Genomic DNA, 21,131 nt, shown 5'->3' on the forward strand with positions numbered 1-21,131 from the left:
TACCTCTAAGACTCTCACATAAAGACTTTCATGTCTTATGTTCTACTACAACAAGTCCTCATACGTCTACCAATGTTACTGTTACGTTATCCGCTAATTGGTTAGTTAGTGAGTGTAGTTAGCTCAATGATTAGAATATTCTAGAATCAGTTAGTTATTAGATATTTTGCATATCATTTCCAGCCTATATATATGGCAAACATCTCACATTGTAAACAAGTTTTGAAGCAGTTATAATACTTCTTTCTTTTGTCTTCTTAGCTCCATTAATGGAGTCTCAGCAATATTTGCACAATTACCTTGTTATTCAATTCTCAATTGTAATTGAGATTCAGTAAGTATAATACACGTCAGTGTTTTGCTGAGAAAATTCAGTTTCTTGCATTAGAATATCTATCCTAATATAAAAATAGAAAGAATATACGATGCACTCTACTAGAATCAAATTATATGCTTATTGAAATTATATCAAGATTAGAATAACACAGAATATCCATAATTTTATATAATAAGTTAAACTACGTTCTTTCTGTTCACTACGTTCTTTCTGTTCACCTCATTAATACATGAGGAAGAATCCGAGAATAATCTGATGATCCGTAAATAAATTTAAGACGAATAATTTTTTGTATGTCGTCTCAAAGTAAAATGAGCAACTATTTAATGGAGGAGGCAAATGACAAACTTTTCTTTCCAAAACTCATTATGCCTTTTGAAAACCCAAGCAGAGAAAAATGTGATTACCGCACAACAAAAGAAACTCTCCCTTTCAAACCAACAATCAAATCATGCATTATATAGACTTAAACAAATAATCTTCCTGAATCACTCGTGCACACGGCCTTAGAATTTTTTATCTAAATATTGAATCTCCTTAACCTTTTCGTGTGGTTTACCTTTTTATATTTTGAATTTTGAATTTTCTAGTGAAAATTCTGACTCTACACGGAATATAATACATTACATTAGGAAACAGTAATATATATAACAACCATCCAAACAAAATCCCTGAGCCAAATGTAAAGCTTCACTGATGATTAAAAACACTTAAAATGAAGCACAATGGATTGCAAGTTGCAACTCCCAGGAATGAATAGAAGTCCACAATCAAGTATGAGACAACACCAAATATTTCCTTGCATTTTCAACCTCCCGTCTTTCTTCTTTACCTGTCGAAGACATAATCGATTGAAATTATATTTATCCATCCAGCAAGACTAGTAAAAAGCTTTTAACATGAAGATGGCATACACCAAATGTTACGGCACAATCAGAACTTGTGAACAGGTTAACAAGATAAGTCATAGTATATAGATCGTACCAAAATTATGTCCCATCAAGCCACCCATCATAATTTGTGCAAGCGTAATTTTTTCCTTTCTTCGGGATGTATCTTTCAACGAATTGATTGAACGGTGACAAAATTTAAGCATCTAATTGCATTGACAGTCATCTTTATGCCCACATAAATTGGAAAATTTGTCTACTTATCAAAAATGAGTGGCTTAATTCAACACTTGGATATCAAACTGACAACAATGAAGAAGACACATTTTTTTTTGTTTCATTCAAGCAAAATTTAGTTGTATTAATTTTGATAAGATGGACTTAATGAAGAAAAGTCTACTAAAAAGATATCCACAAAACCATGAAGACAAGAAGGAGATCTTATCTCTATAGTTATATAAAAGTCTCATAACCACATGTTACTAGCCATATTATTTCCTACTAATTAATTTTTTGCACTAATGGAGAAAGCCTTCAGTTCTTTTCTCTTAACAGTACTCTTGTTTCTTCACTATGCTATGGCTAGTTCAGCCATGACTTATACCAATGGTACCACTGATCAATTGGCTCTTTTATCTTTGAAGTCCCAAATAATTTCAGGCTCCTTTCACTTCTTGGATGAAAGTTGGTCTCTAGCTACTTCTGTTTGCCATTGGGCAGGAGTTACTTGTATTTCTCGTCACCAGCGAGTGAACTCCTTGAATCTTTCCAACATGGCTCTTACAGGCAGAATTCCTCGCGATTTTGGAAACCTTACATTTCTTGTTTCTCTTGACTTGGGAAACAACAATTTTCAGGGAAATTTGCCTCAAGAAATGGCACATTTGCATCGGCTTAATTTTCTTGATTTAAGTTTAAACAACTTCACAGGGGAAGTTCCTTCTTGGTTTGGGTTCTTACACCAACTTCAATTTCTAAGTCTTAGGAATAATAGTTTCACTGGTCCCATCTCTTCTTCATTTTCTAATATTTCCACACTCGAGACCTTGAATCTGAAGTTCAATTCCATTGAGGGTCATATCCCAAAGGAGATAGGAAATTTCATAAACCTGAGAATTCTAAGCTTGTCCGGAAACAATCTCATAGGGTCTATTCCTCTGTCCCTCTCGAATGCCTCAAGGTTGGAGATTTTAAATTTATCTAACAATTTACTTCAAGGGAACATTCCAGAAGGGATCGGCAATCTTCACAACATGGACTTGTTGTTGATAGAATTTAATCAGCTTACTGGCTCTATACCATTCACAATTTTCAATATTACCAGAATAGAAGTCATTGCATTTACAAAAAATAGCTTATCTGGAGATCTTCCCGATGGTTTATGCAATCGTCTCCCAACGCTCAAAGAGCTTTATCTATCAAGAAACAAGCTTCATGGTCATATGCCTACAAGATTGTCAAATTGTTCAGAACTTCAACTATTGAACTTATCAGAAAATGAGTTTGATGGACCAATACATAATGAAATTGGAAGGTTGAGTAACTTACATAGAGTATTTCTCGGATATAACCATTTCACAGGTATATATATATGATCCTGCATTATCGCATGAAATGCTAGTAGTACCGTATCTAATTAATTCTAACGAAAAAAAAAAATCATTGCAGGTATGATTCCACAAGAAATAAAGAATCTTGTTAATTTGGTGGAGTTAGGCATGGAGAGCAACCAAATTACCAGCTCTGTCCCAATCTCCATATTCAATATCTCCTCCTTGCAAAATTTGGTACTGGCGAAGAACAATCTCAAGGGATCCCTACCACGGGAAATAGGCAACTTAACCAAGATACAATTTTTATATCTTAATGAAAATAGGTTTACTGGTACGTACTCAAAGTGATAGAAAAGAGTACAACTTATACTGTATTGAACTAACTTGTTAAACTTACTAGTATTCCTTCTTTCTTCGTGTGTTGCCAGGTGAAATACCCAAAGAGATGAGCAGTCTCGTTAAGTTGGAGGAACTAAATCTCGAGGAAAATACATTTTGCGGTACACTTGATATGGAGATCTTCAACATATCAGGGCTGAGAACAATTTCGCTTACCCTCAACAATCTATCAGGAACTCTCCCACCAAACATAGGTTCTATCTTACCCAACATCGAATTTCTTTATCTGGGTGGCTTAACCAATCTTGTTGGGACTATTCCTCATTCTATCTGCAATTGTTCAAAACTTACTCATCTATCGCTTGCATCTAACAAACTGACGGGCTTGATTCCCAACTCACTTGGAGATCTTACTCATCTACAGTTCTTAACCTTGGAGCAGAACAATTTAACCAGTGACTTATCATTAAGCTTCTTGACTTCCTTAACCAATTGCAGAAATTTAACAATTCTTTCTCTCTCTTTGAACCCTCTAAACGGCATGCTTCCGATATCGGCAGGGAATCTCTCCGGGTCTCTTATAAAGTTTTATGCCAGCGGTTGCAAAATCAAAGGGCGAATTCCAAATGAAGTTGGGAACTTAAGCAATGTAATAGACCTTGTACTTGGTGAAAATGACTTGATTGGATCAATTCCCACATCAACTCAAAACTTAAGAAACCTTCAGCGCCTGTACCTGAATAAGAACAAATTTACAGGATCCATCGGAGATAATCTATGTAAATTGCAGTACTTGGGTGTCATAGACTTGACTAAAAATCAACTTTCAGGATCTCTTCCTGATTGTTTAGGGAACATTACTTCCCTAAGAGAGATACATCTGGGTTATAATAAATTGAGTTCTAATATACCAGCAAGTATAGGGAATCTTAAAGATCTAATAAAGCTTGACTTATCGCCTAACAACATGGTTGGCCCTTTACCTCTAGAAATTGGAAATCTAAAGGCAGCAACACTGATGGATCTGTCAATGAATCAATTCTCAAATGGAATTCCTAGAGAAATTGGAGGATTGCAAAATCTAGAGATCCTTTCTTTGAGACACAACAAATTGCAAGGATCTATACCTGACTCAATGAGCAAAATGGTAGGTTTGGAATTCTTAGACCTTTCTCATAATAATATATTGGGAACCATTCCTATGTCCTTGGAGAAACTTCAAAACTTGAAGTATTTTAATGTTTCTGTCAACAAGTTGTACGGTGAAATACCCTCAGGGGGTCCTTTCAAGAGCTTCCCGAGTCAATTTTTTGTCCACAATGAAGCATTGTGTGGTTCTTCAAGGTTTAGTGTCCCGCCATGCCCCACATCATCAAAACATAGATCAAATAGGAAAAACATGCTAGTTCTATTTCTTATTCTGGGAATTGCACTTGTATTTGTTCCTACTACCCTTGTGTTTGTATGGATAAGGTATAGAAGAGGAAAAAGTGTTCCTCAGCAAGCTGATTCATCGTCTATCGCAACAACAAGAAGAATTTCATACTATGATCTACTCCAAGCAACTGATTCGCTTAGCGAGAGTAATTTGATTGGTTTTGGAAGTTTGAGCTCTGTTTACAAAGGCATTCTTAGAAGTGGGACTCCTATTGCAGTTAAAGTTTTTAATCAACAACTGGATGCGACATTCAAAAGTTTTGATACCGAATGTGAACTTCTGCGTAGCCTTCGCCATAGGAATCTTGTAAAAGTCATCACAAGTTGTTCAAGCCTTGATTTTAAGGCTTTAGTGCTTGAGTATATGTCCAACGGGAGTCTTGAGAAGTGTTTGTATTCACACAACTACTTCTTAGATATCATGCAGAGACTAAGCATAATGATAGATGTGGCATGTGCTTTGGAATATCTCCATCATGGGTGCTCGTTGCCCGTGATTCACTGTGATCTGAAACCTAGTAATGTCTTGCTGGATGGGGATATGGTTGCCCACCTAAGCGACTTTGGTATTTCAAAACTGCTTGGTGAAGATGAGAGTAATTTATACACCAAAACGTTAGCAACATTGGGTTATATTGCACCGGGTATGGCTCCTAGTTTTGCTGATTTTTCCTTCTTTTTTTCCACCAAAAAATTATGTTAAATCTTTAAATTATTTGTTTGGCTATAGAGTACGGACTGGATGGTTTGGTGTCAACAAAGTGTGATGTCTATAGTTATGGGATCTTGTTGATGGAAACATTTACAAGGAGAAAGCCTAATGATGAAATGTTCGAGGGAGATCTTAGCTTGAAGCAATGGGTGAGTAATTCACTCCCAAAATCAGTAATGGATGTCGTAGATGCTAACTTGACAACACAAAATGATAGTTACTTGAAGTTAGATTGTGTGGCATCGATCATGGAAGTGGCACTAGATTGTTGTGTTGACTCTCCTACAAGAAGGAAAAACATGAAAGATGTCGTAGAAATGCTACAGAAGATCAAGATTCAACTTCATGCATGTTGAGAATGTTCTTGAAAACTCTTTTTCCAAATCTCTTGTTTGTTGCAATAAATTAATCTTACTATTTCCTCTTAGTATTAATGCCTAGATGAACTATATACTGTTTATTAATTAATGATAACAAATCGTCATGTAATGAATGAACTGTTTGCTGCAAAAGTCACACACAAAAAATTCAACAATGGACTGACTCTATTAATTAAATTCTTCATATATCTCAGCATAGTCTCAATGGATAAAATTATCAGAGTGGCCATCTTTGTTGTGCTCCTTTGTGTTACTGCAGGTAAGAATTTGGTGATGGTGGTAATGTTCAAGAGGCTTCTAAAATGATAAATAAATTATGATAGTGGTGTTTACAATAGACGTTTTTTCAGCTTCTGCAATTGAAAAATAACCATTCATGTCTCTGAGATTCTTCAAAATGCAGAAGGAAAGCTCTGGGATAATGTCCTGAAATTTCAATTGTGGAATTTGAAATTCAATGACGATAACTATTTTGCAAAAGAGGGCCAAAAAGTTTTATCCCGTACTTTAATTTAATTGTGTTTTAGGGTGTGTTTGGTATGAAGGAACATATTGTATCAGAAACTGTTTTTCAATTTTTCATGTTTGGATGGTCAAAATATTTTGAAAAATATTTTTTTCGTGGAAAATGAGTTCATTAAAATTGAAAATTAGTTCATTAAAATTGAGGAAAACGAATTTCCTAATATAAGTAGAAAAAACAAGTTTCATGAGTGCCGCTTAAAGTTTATTGTCTTCTACCCACTACTTGCCACACCTGAATCCCCACTCCTCACCCCATCTCATCCCCATATTTTTTTTTTTATACAAATGCGTTTGGGATAATAATTTTTGCTTACTAATCAAATACTAAAAAATAAGTAAGAAACCCACTTATTTTTCAAAAAACAATTTTCCTTCGTACCATACACACCCTTAATAAGTCTAAAGCCTTGTCTACAAAGAGTTGTTAATTTTTCAATCTTGAATTTGTGAAATCTGCTAATAGCTGCATTGGTACAAGTTTTGTTTCAAGGTGAGCATTTAAAAGGAAAGGTACACTTTTTGTCCCGCAAATATTGATATATTTGAAAGTTGATTCTTGTGATATTGAGAAACAAATCTATCATTCATTTAAATCTGAATGGTATGATACTCAGGAGGAGTTGGTATGGTGAATTGGCATGCTATTTTGACCAAAATGGTTGGGGCCAACAGAGGAAGGGCAAATTTTATAACAGTAAGGACGCATATGAACCGATAGTATAACATTAAGAGCACATATGCACCGATAGTATAACATTAAAAGTACATTTGAATCGATAGTTTAATGAAGGATAATTGTAGATCTTTTTTTCAATTGTAGAGGGGCAAATATGACCCTTTCCTTAAAAAAGAAATGACTTCTCAAAATTTGGCCAAACGACCTATAAATATCTTTAGCTATTTTTCATGGATCATTTTTTGTCTTAGCTAGCACACAACAACCATTTAGGTACTTTTGTTGATGAATCTAATGACATACACGATTAGTGTAAAAGAAAACTGTACACATACTATCTCCCCGACAAGTGAGGTTCGATCAAGAGATTGGGCACCTTCGTCATCGATTGGTAGGGTTCGAGTCACACTGGAGAGCAAGAGAGAATACTTTTGATCCCTGGGGAAGAAGGCAAAAAAAAAGACAATTCCAATTTCTTTTAGTATGTATAAGTAATCTATCAAAAACTCAGTAAACAAACCTAATTATGATTTAGAACTCATAAACTGAAAATTTTAACTCCGTCTTTGCCTATTGACAATCGATGCCCACCTTGTCGCTCAAACTCCTGATCTTTACATATTGGCATTCCCATTTTCAATACTATGAGATTTCACAGAATGTGTGTGTGTTTATACATATAGCGAGAATGTCAGGAAATTGAATCAGGAAATTGAATCCTTGATGTGCTCCCACAACCAAAACACACAATTGTGTCCAGACTGGACGGCGTTAAAAGGTTATCTGCGGGTTCAACTGAACTCGGTAGCTTTAATCCAAACTTAGTAGTTGTACCAAAAAATTCATTCAGTAGGTACAAAATTTAAATTTAGAACATGGTAATTATCAATACCTTATGTCGCTTGCCTAGAAGTAAAAATCCATAAAATTCAAATTCTGAGTCCACCTCTGAAATTTGCTTAATTATAAATGTCAAAAGTCTACTTTTACTGAAAATTTTACTTGCTTTCCCATTCTTGTGGAGACCCATGTAAAACATGTTAACTACAATCATCTTCAATAACAACATGTACTACAAGTCTCTTATCTCTACTTGCAGAAAATTTCATCAGATAACTTTGTCACCACAATTACCGTTTGCAACACTTGGCTGATTTGGTTTTGTTCCCACTGGTCAAGTCGTGGGGGCCCACATAACCTAGAAAATAAATTAGCTTGAGATGGTAGAACCATAGAATGAATGAGGAAAAGTTTATCTTAAAAAAGATTCAAAAGGAAAAGTCTCCAAAAAAGATATTTCAAAACTATGAAGACCAAAGGGAGATCCTAATACTATTTAAAGTCTAAAAAACACATGTTACTAGCCATATTATTTTCCTACTAATTAGTTTTTCCACTAAATGGAGAAAGCCTTCAGTTCTTTTCTCTTAACAATACCCTTACTGCTTCACTATATTATGGCTAGTTTAACCATGACTTTACTAACATTACCACTGATCAATTGACTCTTCTTTCTTTGAAATCCCAAATAATTTGAGACACTTTTCATTTTTTGGATAAAAGTTGGTCTCCAACTACTTCTGTTTGTCGTTGGGTAGGATTCGCTTGTGACTCTCCTCACCAGTGAGTGAAGTCCTTGAATCTTTCCCACATGACTCTTACCGGTAGGATTCCTCGTGATTTTGGGAACCTCACATTTCTTGTTTCTCTTGACTTGGGAAGCAACAATTTCCACGTTGCCTCAAGAAATGGCACGTTTATGTCGTCTTAATTTTCTTGATTTTAGTTTCAATAACTTCCACAGGGGAGGTTCCTTCTTGGTTTGGTTTTTTTTTCATCAACTTCTGTTTCTAAGTCTTAGGAATAATAGTTTCACTGGTTCCATCCCTTCTTCATTTTCTAATATTTCCAAACTTGAGACTTTGAATCTGAAATTCAGTTCCTTAGATGATCAAATTCCTTAAGTGATTGGAAGTCTTATAAACATGAGAGAAAAATGAGCTTGAGAGTAACAATCTCATAGGTTCTATTCTTTTGTCATTCTCGAATGCCTCAAGGTTAGAGGCTTTAGATATATCTTTTAATTAACTTCAATGAAACATTTCAAAAGGGAACAACAATCTTCAAGACGTGAACTTGTTGGCCATACAATATAATCAGCTGACAGGTTCTATGCATTCTCAATTTTCAATATTTCTAGAATCGAAGCCATTGCATTTAGAAACAATAGATTATCAGGAGATGGTCCTAATGGTTTATGCAATGGTCTCCCAATACTCAAAAAGCTTTATCTATCAAAAAACAAGCTTCACAGTCATATGCCTACAAGCTTGTCAAACTGTTCAAAACTTCAACTATTGGACTTATCACAAATGAGTTTGATGGACCAATTCATAATGAAATTGGAAGCTTGAGAAACTTGAAGTCATTGTATCTCAGATCTAACCATTTCACGGGCAAATATGATCCTGCATTACCTTATGAAGCGCTAGTAGTATTGCATCTTAATTTGTTGGTTAAAAACCGTTAAAGAGAATAACGCAGGAATTCAATTCAAAAGCTAGCCGCTAAAACAGAGATGGAGTTTGAAGAAGAGAATATGCAGAGAGACATATTATTTTCTTTTAAAAGACCGTTTGTAATTGATCATCAACTTAGCAACTTAAATAGTTGCTATTACAACTAAAAATAGGACAAAGAAACAACCCATTTCTACCAAAATTAAAATAACTAATTAGTCTCCTACCAAAGATAGGACTCATAATTTAACTAGGATTGTATGTAAAAAAAAAAAACTAGAGAGAAAAAAATAAAGAAAGATGTGCATTCCTAAAGCAACTCTCAACACTCCTCCTTGTTTTATAAAATGCAAACTCCAATTTTCTGTCTGAGAAGCTCGAATTTGCTGACAGGTAAAGGCTTAGTGAATATATCAACCCATTGTTCTTCCGTCTTGCAGTAGACAAGAATCACATCTCCATCTTTTTGAACTTCTCTCAGGAAGAATATGCAGATCAATCAAAATTTTCTTCAGCCACAATGCTTGATTTACCGCTGCTGTAGCTGTCACAAACTCAGCTTCGACAGTAGATTGAGCCACAATGTCCTGTTTCTTACAACTCCATGAAAAAATCCCAGAACCAAGACTAAAACAATGCCCAGAAGTACTCTTCGAGTCATCTTTGGAACCTCCCCAATCACTATCAGAGTACCCAAAAAGCTTCACAGGTTGACTCCTTTGAAACATGACTCCATAGGTGATAGTTTCTTTGATGTATCGCATAATTTTTTTGGCTGCCTTCAGATGTACTTCACTCGGACAATGCATGAACCTTGATAGAATACTTACAACATACAATATATCGGGTCTTGTTGTTGTAAGATACATTAAACACCCAATGAAACTTCTAAAGTATGTTTCCTCCACATTTTCGGCTCCATCATCTTTGCTTAGTTTCTCTTTTGGGTTCATGGGAGTATTCATCTCTTTGCAATTTTCCATTTTGAATTTCTTGACAATTTCCTTCGCGTACTTCTTCTGGAAAATGAAAAACTATCTTTTCCCTGTGTAATCTTCATTCCAAAGAAATAAGTCATCAGACCAAGATCAGGCATTTCAAAAGCTTCCATCATAGCCTACTTGAACTCATCAATGATCTTTGTGTTGCTTCCTGTAATCAAAAGGTTATCGACATAAAGAGAAACAACAAGAATCCCACTGTTATTGTGTTTAACATATAGTGTGAATTCTGAAACACTTTTCTCAAAATCGAGGCTAAGCAAATAATCATCTATTCGACTATACCAATCTCTTGGTGCCTGTTTTGGGCCATAAAGAGTTTTATGTAGTCAGTAGACTTTTTCTTCTTTTCCATCTACAACAAAACCTTCAGGTTGCTCGATATAGATTTTTTCTTCAAGAACTCCATTAAGAAATGCAGATTTGACATCCATCTGGTGCACTTTTCAGACACGTTGTGCAACAATAGTAAGAAGCAACCTGATTATGTCGAGCCTAGCAACTGGAGCAAAAGTGTTAGAATAATCAACACCAAAAAACTGTGCATACCCCTTAACTACAAGTTTTTCCTTGAGCTTGTTAATAGAACCATCAACATTCAATTTTGTGTGGTAAACCCACTTCACACCGATGATCTTTCTATCTTGAGGCTTTTCCAAAAACTGCCAGGTCTTGTTCTTCTCAATCATTGCAAGCTCCTCCTTTATAAAGGCTTTTCACTTAGGATTTAAGACAGCCTCTTCAAATCCAGAAAGCTCTAAAATGGCCACATTGCATCTTTAGTATATCTCAGAGAGCAACCTTGTTCCTCTCACAGGTAGATCATCAATGTTTTCATCAAAATTTGGTAGATTGCTTGTGATCTGCTTCTAGTTAACTTTTTCCCAGTCCCATCGCTCATTCTCCATAAAAAATACATCTCTACTTATCATAATTTTTTCAGTATAAGGCTGAAAAATTTTGTAAGCTTTAGAGATTGTATTGTAACCAATAAAGACTCCAGGTTCAACTTTCTTGTCTAAATTATCCCTCTTAACCTGCGAAATATGAGAGAAAAACAAACAGCCGAAGATTTTTAAGTTTTTTAAGGACGGCTTATAGTGGTGCCATACCTCAAAAAGTGTCTTGCCGTCAACTACTTTGGTAGGAAATCTGTTCAGCAAAAAAACAGCACTGTTAGCTGCTTCTGCCCATAAATATTTTGGTAGGCCTTTCTCATATAACAAACACCTCGACATCTCCATTATCATTCTATTCTTTCTTTCACAGACTCCATTCTATTGCAGAGTATACGGGGCAGTGAGTTGATGCTCAATACCTGTATTTTCACAAAACTTCTCAAATTAATTAAATGTATACTCAATACCATTATCTGATCTAAGAATTTGCATCCTGTAACCACTTTGACTTTCTACCAAAGTTTTGAATTTCCAAAACACTTCAGGTACTTCAGATTTGAACCTGAGAAAATAAATCCAACACATTCTTGTCATATCATCAATAAATGCTATAAAATATTTACTTTCGTTAAGAGAAGTAGTTTTATGTGGTCTACACAAATCAGTATGGACCAACTGAAGCTTCTCCAATGCTCTCTAGGTTGCCTTGGCAAAAGGCATCCTGCTTTGCTTTCCAAATTGACATATGTTGCAGCTTGTGTGTTTGTACTCCATGGATGGTAGTCTTAGTACCGTATCTTTATTCACCATGTGCAAGAGTGCCTTATAATGACAATGCCCGAGTCTTTTATGCCATAATTTGTTGTCATCTCTTGGCTCGGATAGGCAGCCGACTTCCCCTCTATTGGATCAAACGAAAAGTTTTTTCCTCTCCTCTTAACTTGGTAGATTTATTAAACCTTTGGATCAAATATCACACACTTCTTGTCCCCAAAATTAAGCTTAAAACCATTCTCCAAAAGTTGTCCTACACTCAACAAATTTTGATCAAGTTCTGGAACAAAAAGTACATCTGAAATTAACTTTGTACCTGAGCGGCTTTCAATAGCTACTGTTCCTTTTCCTTTGGCAGAAAGATAATCACCATTACCAATTCTGACTTTAGAGATTGTGGACTTGTCTAAATATTTGAAAATCTCTTCATCATGAGTCATATGATTTGTACAACCGCTATTAATTAGCCAAGACTCGCTTGAGATGCTGCTTGTAAAACACGATGGGATAAAAAGTTGATCTTCTTCCTGTTCATTAACAACTTGAGCCTCTACTTCTTACTGTTAAGTTTTGTTCTTACAGATGATTGCTTCATATCCAAGCTGATTGCACTTAGTGCACTTAGCATGAGGCATCTTCCAACACTTGAAAAGTGTATGTCTGAGCTTGCCTCAATGCTTACAAGGAGGGTAGTTTCCTTTGAAACCACCTGTTTTGTTTTTGTTGTTGTGTGTTGAACCTTCTCTATTAGTTGGTTGGTAATTTTTTTTTCTTCTTCTTCTTCTTAGAACGTCCATCTTCGTGATACTTGGCTGGTAAGGCACCTTCAACAGCTCTTTCTTATCTCATAACATGTCATTGCTCTTGCGCTTGAAAAGCATTTAAGAGTTCTGCAAATGTGATCTTGGACAAGTCCTTAGTATTTTCTGAGGTTGTTATGGTAGCCTCAAATCTTTCAGGTGCCGTTACTAAGATTTTCTCAATAATCCTTGAATCATTAAAAGTGGAATCCAACAATCTGATGTGATTTGCTAAATTAAGAAGTCTGTCAGAGTACTCCTTTATGATTTCACTTTTTTTCATCCTTTGCAGCTCAAAATCACGTACCAAATTCAACACTTGTATCCCTCGAATCCTTTCATATCCTTGATACTCAGTCTTGAGATAATCCCATACCTCTTTCTCTAATTTCAGAGACATGATACAAGTAAAGATATTAGATGAAATTGCAGTAATAAGCATGTCATTGCCTTTGATTTCCTAGTATTCCTCTTCTTGTGAGTTTTAATCTGTGCCACCGTGGGATTGTTCGGCAAGGGAGCTATCTCATATTCATCTTCAATAGCTTCCCAGAGATCCAAATCTTACAAATATATTTGTATTCTAACTGCCCAGATTTGATAACTTTCTCCATCGAAAGTTGGTGGTGCCATTGAAGAAAAATTTGCTCCTCCGTTCATGGTATCCACTGGATCAAATTGATGCATACACTCACAGGTCCCTTAAGATTAAAGCTTTGATACCAATTATTGGTTAAAAATCATTAAAGGGAATAACACAGTAATTCAATTCAAAGGCTAGCCGCTAAAACAGAGATGGAGTTTGTAGAAGAGAATATGCAGAGAGACAAATTATTTTCTTGTTAAAAGATTGTCTGTAATTGATCATCAACTTAGCAACTCAAATAGTTGTTATTACAACTAAAAATAGGACAAAGAAACAACCTATTTTTACCAAAATTAAAATAACTAATTAGTTTCCTACCAAAGATAGGACTCCTAATTTAACTAGGATTGTATGTGAAAAAAACTGGAGAGAAAAAAACAAAAAAAAGATGTGCATTCCTAAAGTAACTCTCAACATAATTAGTTCTACAAACAATTTATTGCACATGAACTGCAGGGATAATTCCACAAGGATTTAGAGATCTTGTTGATTTGGTGGAGTTAAGCATGAAGAGAAACCAATTTACCGGCTCTGTCCCAATCTCCATATTTAATATCTCCTCCCTGCAATATTTGTTACTAGCGATGGATAATCTCAAACCTGACCATGGGAAATTAGCAACTCAACCAACATATAATTATTATCTCTTAATGAAAATAGGTTCACTGTTGTATATCAGTCAACAAAATACAAATTATATTAGATTGAGCCGACTAGTTAAGCTCATTAGTATTCCTTTCTTCATGTGCTAACCGGTGAAATACCCAAAGAGATAAGCAACCTCATGGAACTGGAGGAACTTGTTATTAAATCTAATAGTTTTACTGGTTCACTTACGATGGAGATCTTCAACATACCAGGGCTGAAAATATTTTTCTTGCATTCAATGATCTATCAGGAACCCACCCACCAAACATAGTTTCTATCTTACTCAACGTAGAAGGTCTTCATTTGGCCACCTTAACCAATCTTGCTGGGATTATTCCTCATAATCTCCAATTGTTCAAACTAACTATTCTACACCTTTCAAAAACTAAAAACTTAGTGGCGTGATTCCCAGTTCTCTTGGACATTTGACTCGGCTACAGTTCCTAAACTTGGAGCGAAATAATTTTTAGCTTCTGGACTTCCTTAACATATTGTAGAGATTTGAAATTTCTTACTCTATATTTGAACCCTCTAAATAGTATGCTTCCGGTCTTCATGGGAAATCGTTCCACATCTCTTAAGAAGTTCTACACTGATTATTGCAAAATTAAAGGGTAACTTCCAAATGTAGTTGGGAACTTAAGCAACTTACTTGATCTTGATTTAACAGCAACATACCTAGTGTGTACCCATAAAGTAGCGTTTGGGAAGGGTAGAGTATACACAGTCCATATTATTACCTCAGAGATGAGATAGAGATGTTATCGATAGACCCTGGATCAAGACAAATACAGTCCAAAAATGACATAATCGAAGTGTAAGAAACATGTAGTAACAAAATAGCCGATAATGAAATAAACAAGGCTACCATAAAATAAAACTAAATCGGTACCCGAAAAGAGCAAACTACACCATATGACAAGAAATTACAAGCACAACACTATGGCTATTGGTACAGATCACAAAACAAAGCACTCTTACCTACCAACTTGGAAGTATTCCTTCCTACTAACTTTCTACCCTAATTCCCATACTCCACACCTTTTTATCTAGGGTCATGTCCTCAGTACTATTCCATGTCCTGATGAATCACTTCCTTCTAATATTTCTTCAGTCTGCCCCTACCTCTCTTGAAGCCATCTATAGCCAATCTCTCACACCTTTACATTGGGGCATCCATACGCCTCGTCACATGCCGAAATCATCTCAACCTAACTTCCCACATTTGGACCTTGATCTACCTAGAAATTATTTGATCAATTCCCACATCAATTGTTACCTTGAGATACCTTCACCATGTGCACTTAAGTAATATCAAACTTACAGGATATGTCGAAGATATATGTAAATTGCAGCACTTGGGTGTCATAGACTTGACTAAAACTCAACTTTTAGGTTCTCTTCCTAATTGTTTAGGGAATGTTACTTTCTTTGGGGGAGATATATTTGGGTTTCAACATTTCAATTCCTGTTAGAATTATTTATTTCATGTGGACTTAACATTAACCTTTTATTATGTTAAAGTAAAATGGGCCAATGTTATTAGTTGGTGGACAAGACACGGGCCGTGTACTCATATGAATTCCATATGAACTTGTATCCATTTCAAGTCATTGATGTGGGTTGGCAATAGTGTAAGCCTGTAGTAGACCTGTGAGCCCATAATGGGGGTGCACTAGGTTAAGGTTTTTAAGCCTATATATATATAAGGCTAGGTCCCCTCTCCTGGATTTAACATAAGATGTATTCCCATAAGTTGTTAGCCATCATAAGCAAACGAGAAGAAGACTCAGTCTTGTTCGTCTTTGATTACGTGTTGCAATGGCGGAAAAATCATCTTCGGTTACGTAATATAATGGCAGACAAAGGTACGTACATTCTTCTCGCATATTTCGTTACTTTATAGGTGTTCTTGGTTTATGTGAATCTGTGGTGTGTTTCTCTATAAATCTAACACTTGGTATCAGAGCTTTTCACATAGATCTTAAACCCTATTACACAGTTCATGAGAAAAAATAATTGAAAATAATGATCATGACGCACTCCATCTTAACCTAAATTTGAAATGTTTTCTTTTTTTTGGGCTGCTGACTTCGTTTTGATTGTTGCATACTACTTTATTCCATATTAAAAAGAGTGTACATATGATTAAAAGTTAGCCGATGGCCAAATCAATTGGATTTTGGAAAGTGGATAAAACCAAATCAATTGGATTTGATTTTTAGAAATCATGGCGTGTTTTTCGGGTTCTAGGGGTTATTATTCTGGTTAATGGAACAGTTATTTCCGTTCGATATGAAATTTAATCAACAAAGTGCTGTTAGTTTTAAAAAAATTGTCTGAAGTTGTAATTGCAAAATATTGATTGTCTTTATTTATAAAGTTTTCCTCTGCTTTATACCTTGTCAAAAGTAAATAAATATGTTTTAAAGTGGATTGATAGTATTTGCAAATTAAAATTATTTAAGAATTTTTTTCACTATCTTGAAAGGCGAAACCGTACTTTAAAAGACATGATGAGAAGTATGATGAGTAGATCTAACTTACCTCAGTTCCTCTGGGTAAAGCTATTAAATTATCCATGTACAGTCTTAATTGTGTCCCTTCCAAGTCAGTCCTTAAAACCTCTTTTGAGTTGTGGGAAAATAGAAAATCCAGTTTAAATTATTTTCGAGTTTGGGGATGTCCTGCGGAGGTAAAGATATGTAAAACTGAACCTAGAAGCTCGCGTTGTTTTTTTCATTGGTTATCCAGCTCATTCTAAAGGATATATGTTCTACTGTCCTACAACGAAAACCAAAATAGTTGAATCTTAAAATGCAAAATTTTTTGTATGTGGGACTATCCTAAACTCCGTGGGAATAAATTTATCGATTAAACAAGCATTTAAGGTATTTAATTTTGTACATGAGATGAGTTTTGGAATTGTTGAAGAGCATGCATTGTAAGCCTTATTTTATGATGAAATCTTATATAAACTATGAGGTTGTTTTCCCTAAACTTGAAGTATTTTCATGTGTACATGTGTTATTAGTTTGAAAAGTTATATGAGATCATGATTTGTGCTATCACCTCTCTTGTTATTATACCTATTGTCCTAACAATGTTATGGATTTTTATTGTTTTATGAATGAATGGAAGGGATTTTTCTTGACTTACTAATGCTCATGTTTTCTAATAAAGAATTTGCATGTAATTGATGAAAGAGATGATCACCGTATGATAAAGTATTGAAAAGGGAGTAGTTTGCATAAGTTTTCATGTGTTTTGAAACAAGAACTCCCTCATGTGATGTTTAAATATTTTGGGTGGTCATTAACATATTTTTGAATAAAAAGAGCTATTATATGGATATGATGTGGTATGAAATGAATGACTTGCAAGTCTGGGTATGAAATGAATGACTTGAATTTGAGACAGTTGCATGAAACTAAGCATTCATTGAACAAAGTGTTTGACATGAAAGATCTAGGAGAGGTATCATTTGTTTTGGGAATTTGGGTCTTTCACAAAAGGCTTATATTGGTCATATTTTGAAAAAATTTCAGATGAAAAATTATAAGCCTGAAAATATCCCTATGGTGAAAGGTGATAAGTTAATTTTAGATTTATGTTTCAAAAATGATATTGAGAAAGATTCTATGAAATATGTGCCTTATCCAAGTTTTTTTTCGTTGCATTTCTTGTTCACATTATGTTAATTTTATTTATTTTGATATTGGCTGAAGTAAAGTTGGCTAAACTAAAGTCTTCTTAAGAATGTGTTCTGACGGCTATGTTATTAAAGATTCATTCATTTATTTAATTCCTTATGCTTAGATTAAATAATATAAAAAGTTATTTATTTTATGAAATTTAAAAAAAATTAAGTTGTTGTTTATAAAATATGTCGAATTATTATTTATTTATTTATTCTATTTGAATTTAGTTTCATTTGAATTATAATTAAATCAGATTTCTAATATTTTTAATTGTGTGGTTACTTACTGTGTCACATGAGCAAATTAAGCAACGGAATATTGAATCCCTAAGATTGAATTTATTTTTGAATTAGGGTAAATAGTGTACACCAAAGTGACCTATTTATTTTATTTTATGAGACTTGTTTAATCCATTTTGAGGGATATTACTAAGTTAGAACATACAATGATCTGCTCAAAGGAAATTTATTGTGTGTTTTAAATTAGTATTGTGATGATCCCCATTATGTGAAAATATTTTGATTTTAGTAAATTTATTGCCCAAAGGGGATAGGTTTCTAATATTGAAAATATTTTCTTTCCCTGCCCAAAGGGGAGCTACTTGTTGATGTTGCGGGACTCATCGGTTGTGATAACATTATTATTCTTATGCCTTGCTATTTTGATAAATTCATTCATTTTATTTTGTGAAAAGTTATATTTTATTTAAACAATAACAATACTAAAGTTATGGTCTATCGCGCTCTAACTTCAAATGATGGAAAGAAGATCTTGAATTTTCTTTGGGCATGGCTGACATAGATCAAGCTTTGCATGAGGATGAGCCTCTATCTCTCACCGATTCTAGTACAACTGCTGAAAAAGAATTTTATGCTAAGTGAGAGAGTCTAATAGGCTATGCATCCTTCCTTTTAGGAGATCGATTGTTGAGCACCTCAAAAGTGGCTTGCCTAAAACTACCAATGTCAAAAAGTTTCTTGCCTAAGTGGAAGAAAGGTATCTTGCATCCAATAAGGTTGAGACTAAATATTTAATGAATAAATTTACAAAGATGAGGTATGACTTTACTGGGGGTGTTAGAGATTACATACTTAAGATGATCCTCATTCAGTCCAAACTGAAAACTCTTGAAATAACTCATCCTGATATTTACATTGTTCACTTTACTTTAACTCTTTACTTACTGAGCTTAGCCAAATGAAAACTGCCTATAATACTCAGAATGAATCTTGGTCAATCAATGATCTCATCTCCAAATATGTTGTTGGAGAGGGAAAAATTAAAAGGGAGAAGGGTGGCGTTTCCATGTTAGCTTCTCATGATTCTAAAGCAAGCTCTTGCAAGGGACCTAAGAAGTTTGAAAGATCTAATAATCATACTTTTAAGAAAGAGTCTAAAGAAGATAATCATCTAGCCATTGTTTGTTTTGAGTCATACTTTGTAGATATACCCATTAATTCTTGGTGGTTTGATAGTGGAGCTACTGCTCATGTTGCCATTTCTTTGCAGGGTTCAAAAAAAAAAGGAACCCAAAGAAAATAGAGTCAAGAATGAGAGTTGCCACAGATGTCCAAGTTGAAGTGGAGTTCATAGGAACTGTAGTTTTAGACTTAGAAACTAGTTATAAACTTGTTCTTGAAAACACTCTTTATATACCATCTTTTAGACGGAATTTAATTTCTATTTCAATTTAGATAGATTTGGTTATGATTTTAATTCTCTTAAAGTTAATTTTCTTTTGAACTCCCGAGTTGTTGGTCATGGAATCCTATTTGATAGTTTGTTTAAAATTTTGTTGACTTCTGATTTTGAATACAACTATTTTAATTCTAAAATTATTGGGTCTAAACGACCAATTTTAAACAAAAAAATCAAACATATTGTGGCATAGGTGTTTAAGTCATATGTCTAAAGATAGAGTTGATAGATCGGTTAAGTCTAATATTTTACTTTCTCTTGATTTTGGGGACATAGAAACATGTATTGATTGCATTAGAGGAAAGTTGACTTAAACAAGAAAAAAAAGAATGTTATTCATAGTTCTGTTTTGTAGGAAATCATTCATACAGGCATAAGTGGTTCGTATTATACTACAATATGTGGTTCAAGTTATTTTATCACCTTTATTGATGACTTTGCTCAGTATGGTTATGTTTTTGTTATTAAAGAAAACTCAGATTCTCTAAAATGTTTAAAGTATTTAAAACTGAAGTAGAGAAACAACTGGAAAAGTTTATTAAGATAGTAAGGTCTGATCATGGAGGTGAGTACTATGGTAGATACGCTAAGACTGAGCAATGAATGGGACCCTTTGATCTTGAGCTACATCAGATGGATGTAAAGACAACTTTTTTGAATGGTGATCTTAATGAAGAGGTTTACATACATCAAACCCAAGGTTTTGTTGATAAAGGCAGTAAGCATCTTGTGTGTAAGTTGAAGAAATCTATATATGGCTTGAAGCAAGCTTCTTGACAGTGGTACTTGAAATTCGAGGAAATTAACACAACGATGGGGTTTGTGGAAAGCAAGAGTGATCTTTGCATCTATCTCAAGATAAGTGTGAGTAAGTTCATCATTCTCACTTTAATATTATTTTATTATATTTAGGCTTTTTGCCTTACGTGTTGGCTATGTCTCATATTGATAAGATCATATTGTTATTTTATTATATCTTTCTTTTGGAGACATATGTGGTATATCATTCTACCTTGTGTTTTTTTCTGGTTGTTGCACAATGTGATATGTTGCACATGTTGAACCTTGAAAATCAAGATTTTTTAGTGTAGCATATGTTATTTTAGTGCTCACACATGTTGTAAAAGAAAATCGCGGTGTTTATGGTACGCATGCTGATTTTTGTAACGCTCCAAGATCCCATCCCAAGATGTCTCATGGTGCTTAAGGCCACACGCGGCCTCAAGCTAACCTTCTGAGCCTGCCATCACTTCTATAACTCACTATGACAATAATCAAGCTGTAATAAGGAAGAATAGTCATGTCATAAACATACTGGAATACGAAGAGATACTATCCTGTACAATCAAAATACTAAAGTTCTGTACATACTGGTACTCTAGTCTGACAAAGCCTCTACTATATAAGACTGAGGATCCATTGGGATAGATCCCCAACTGACTTGTACTGAACTGGGAATAAACAACCCTCTACTATCAAGACAAAAATCAGGGACATAGGTCCTCGAACCATAAGGACTCACCAACTGTACGAATCTAGATGGAGGTACTCGAAGATCATTATCGCTGCTGAGACTGAGCACCTGAACCTACATCA

General features: G+C 34.6%; 1 protein-coding gene and 1 long non-coding RNA gene across 3 annotated transcripts in view; one reads left to right on the forward strand and one right to left on the reverse strand.

Annotated features, from left to right (window-relative positions):
- The first annotated feature begins 1,633 nt into the window (after positions 1-1,633).
- LOC107877942 (probable LRR receptor-like serine/threonine-protein kinase At3g47570) lies at positions 1,634-5,761 on the forward strand. Its single transcript, XM_016724766.2, has 4 exons — positions 1,634-2,808; positions 2,896-3,111; positions 3,209-5,200; positions 5,287-5,761. Exons 1-4 carry the CDS (start codon positions 1,749-1,751, stop codon positions 5,622-5,624), a joined length of 3,606 nt encoding a protein of 1,201 aa, XP_016580252.2. The 5' UTR covers positions 1,634-1,748; the 3' UTR covers positions 5,625-5,761.
- A 938-nt stretch (positions 5,762-6,699) lies between these two features.
- LOC124888059 overlaps positions 6,700-21,131 on the reverse strand; it is a 44,975-nt gene continuing 30,543 nt past the window's right edge. Inside the window, exon 4 of one of the 2 annotated variants that reach the window (XR_007045975.1) lies at positions 6,700-7,287. This is a non-coding gene — a long non-coding RNA (uncharacterized LOC124888059). Of the gene's footprint in view, positions 8,048-21,131 lie in introns of both variants that reach the window. The other variant, XR_007045974.1, reaches the window with a different exon arrangement.

The sequence above is a fragment of the Capsicum annuum genome, chromosome 10 (genome assembly GCF_002878395.1).
Source record: "Capsicum annuum cultivar UCD-10X-F1 chromosome 10, UCD10Xv1.1, whole genome shotgun sequence".
Taxonomy (NCBI): domain Eukaryota; kingdom Viridiplantae; phylum Streptophyta; class Magnoliopsida; order Solanales; family Solanaceae; genus Capsicum; species Capsicum annuum.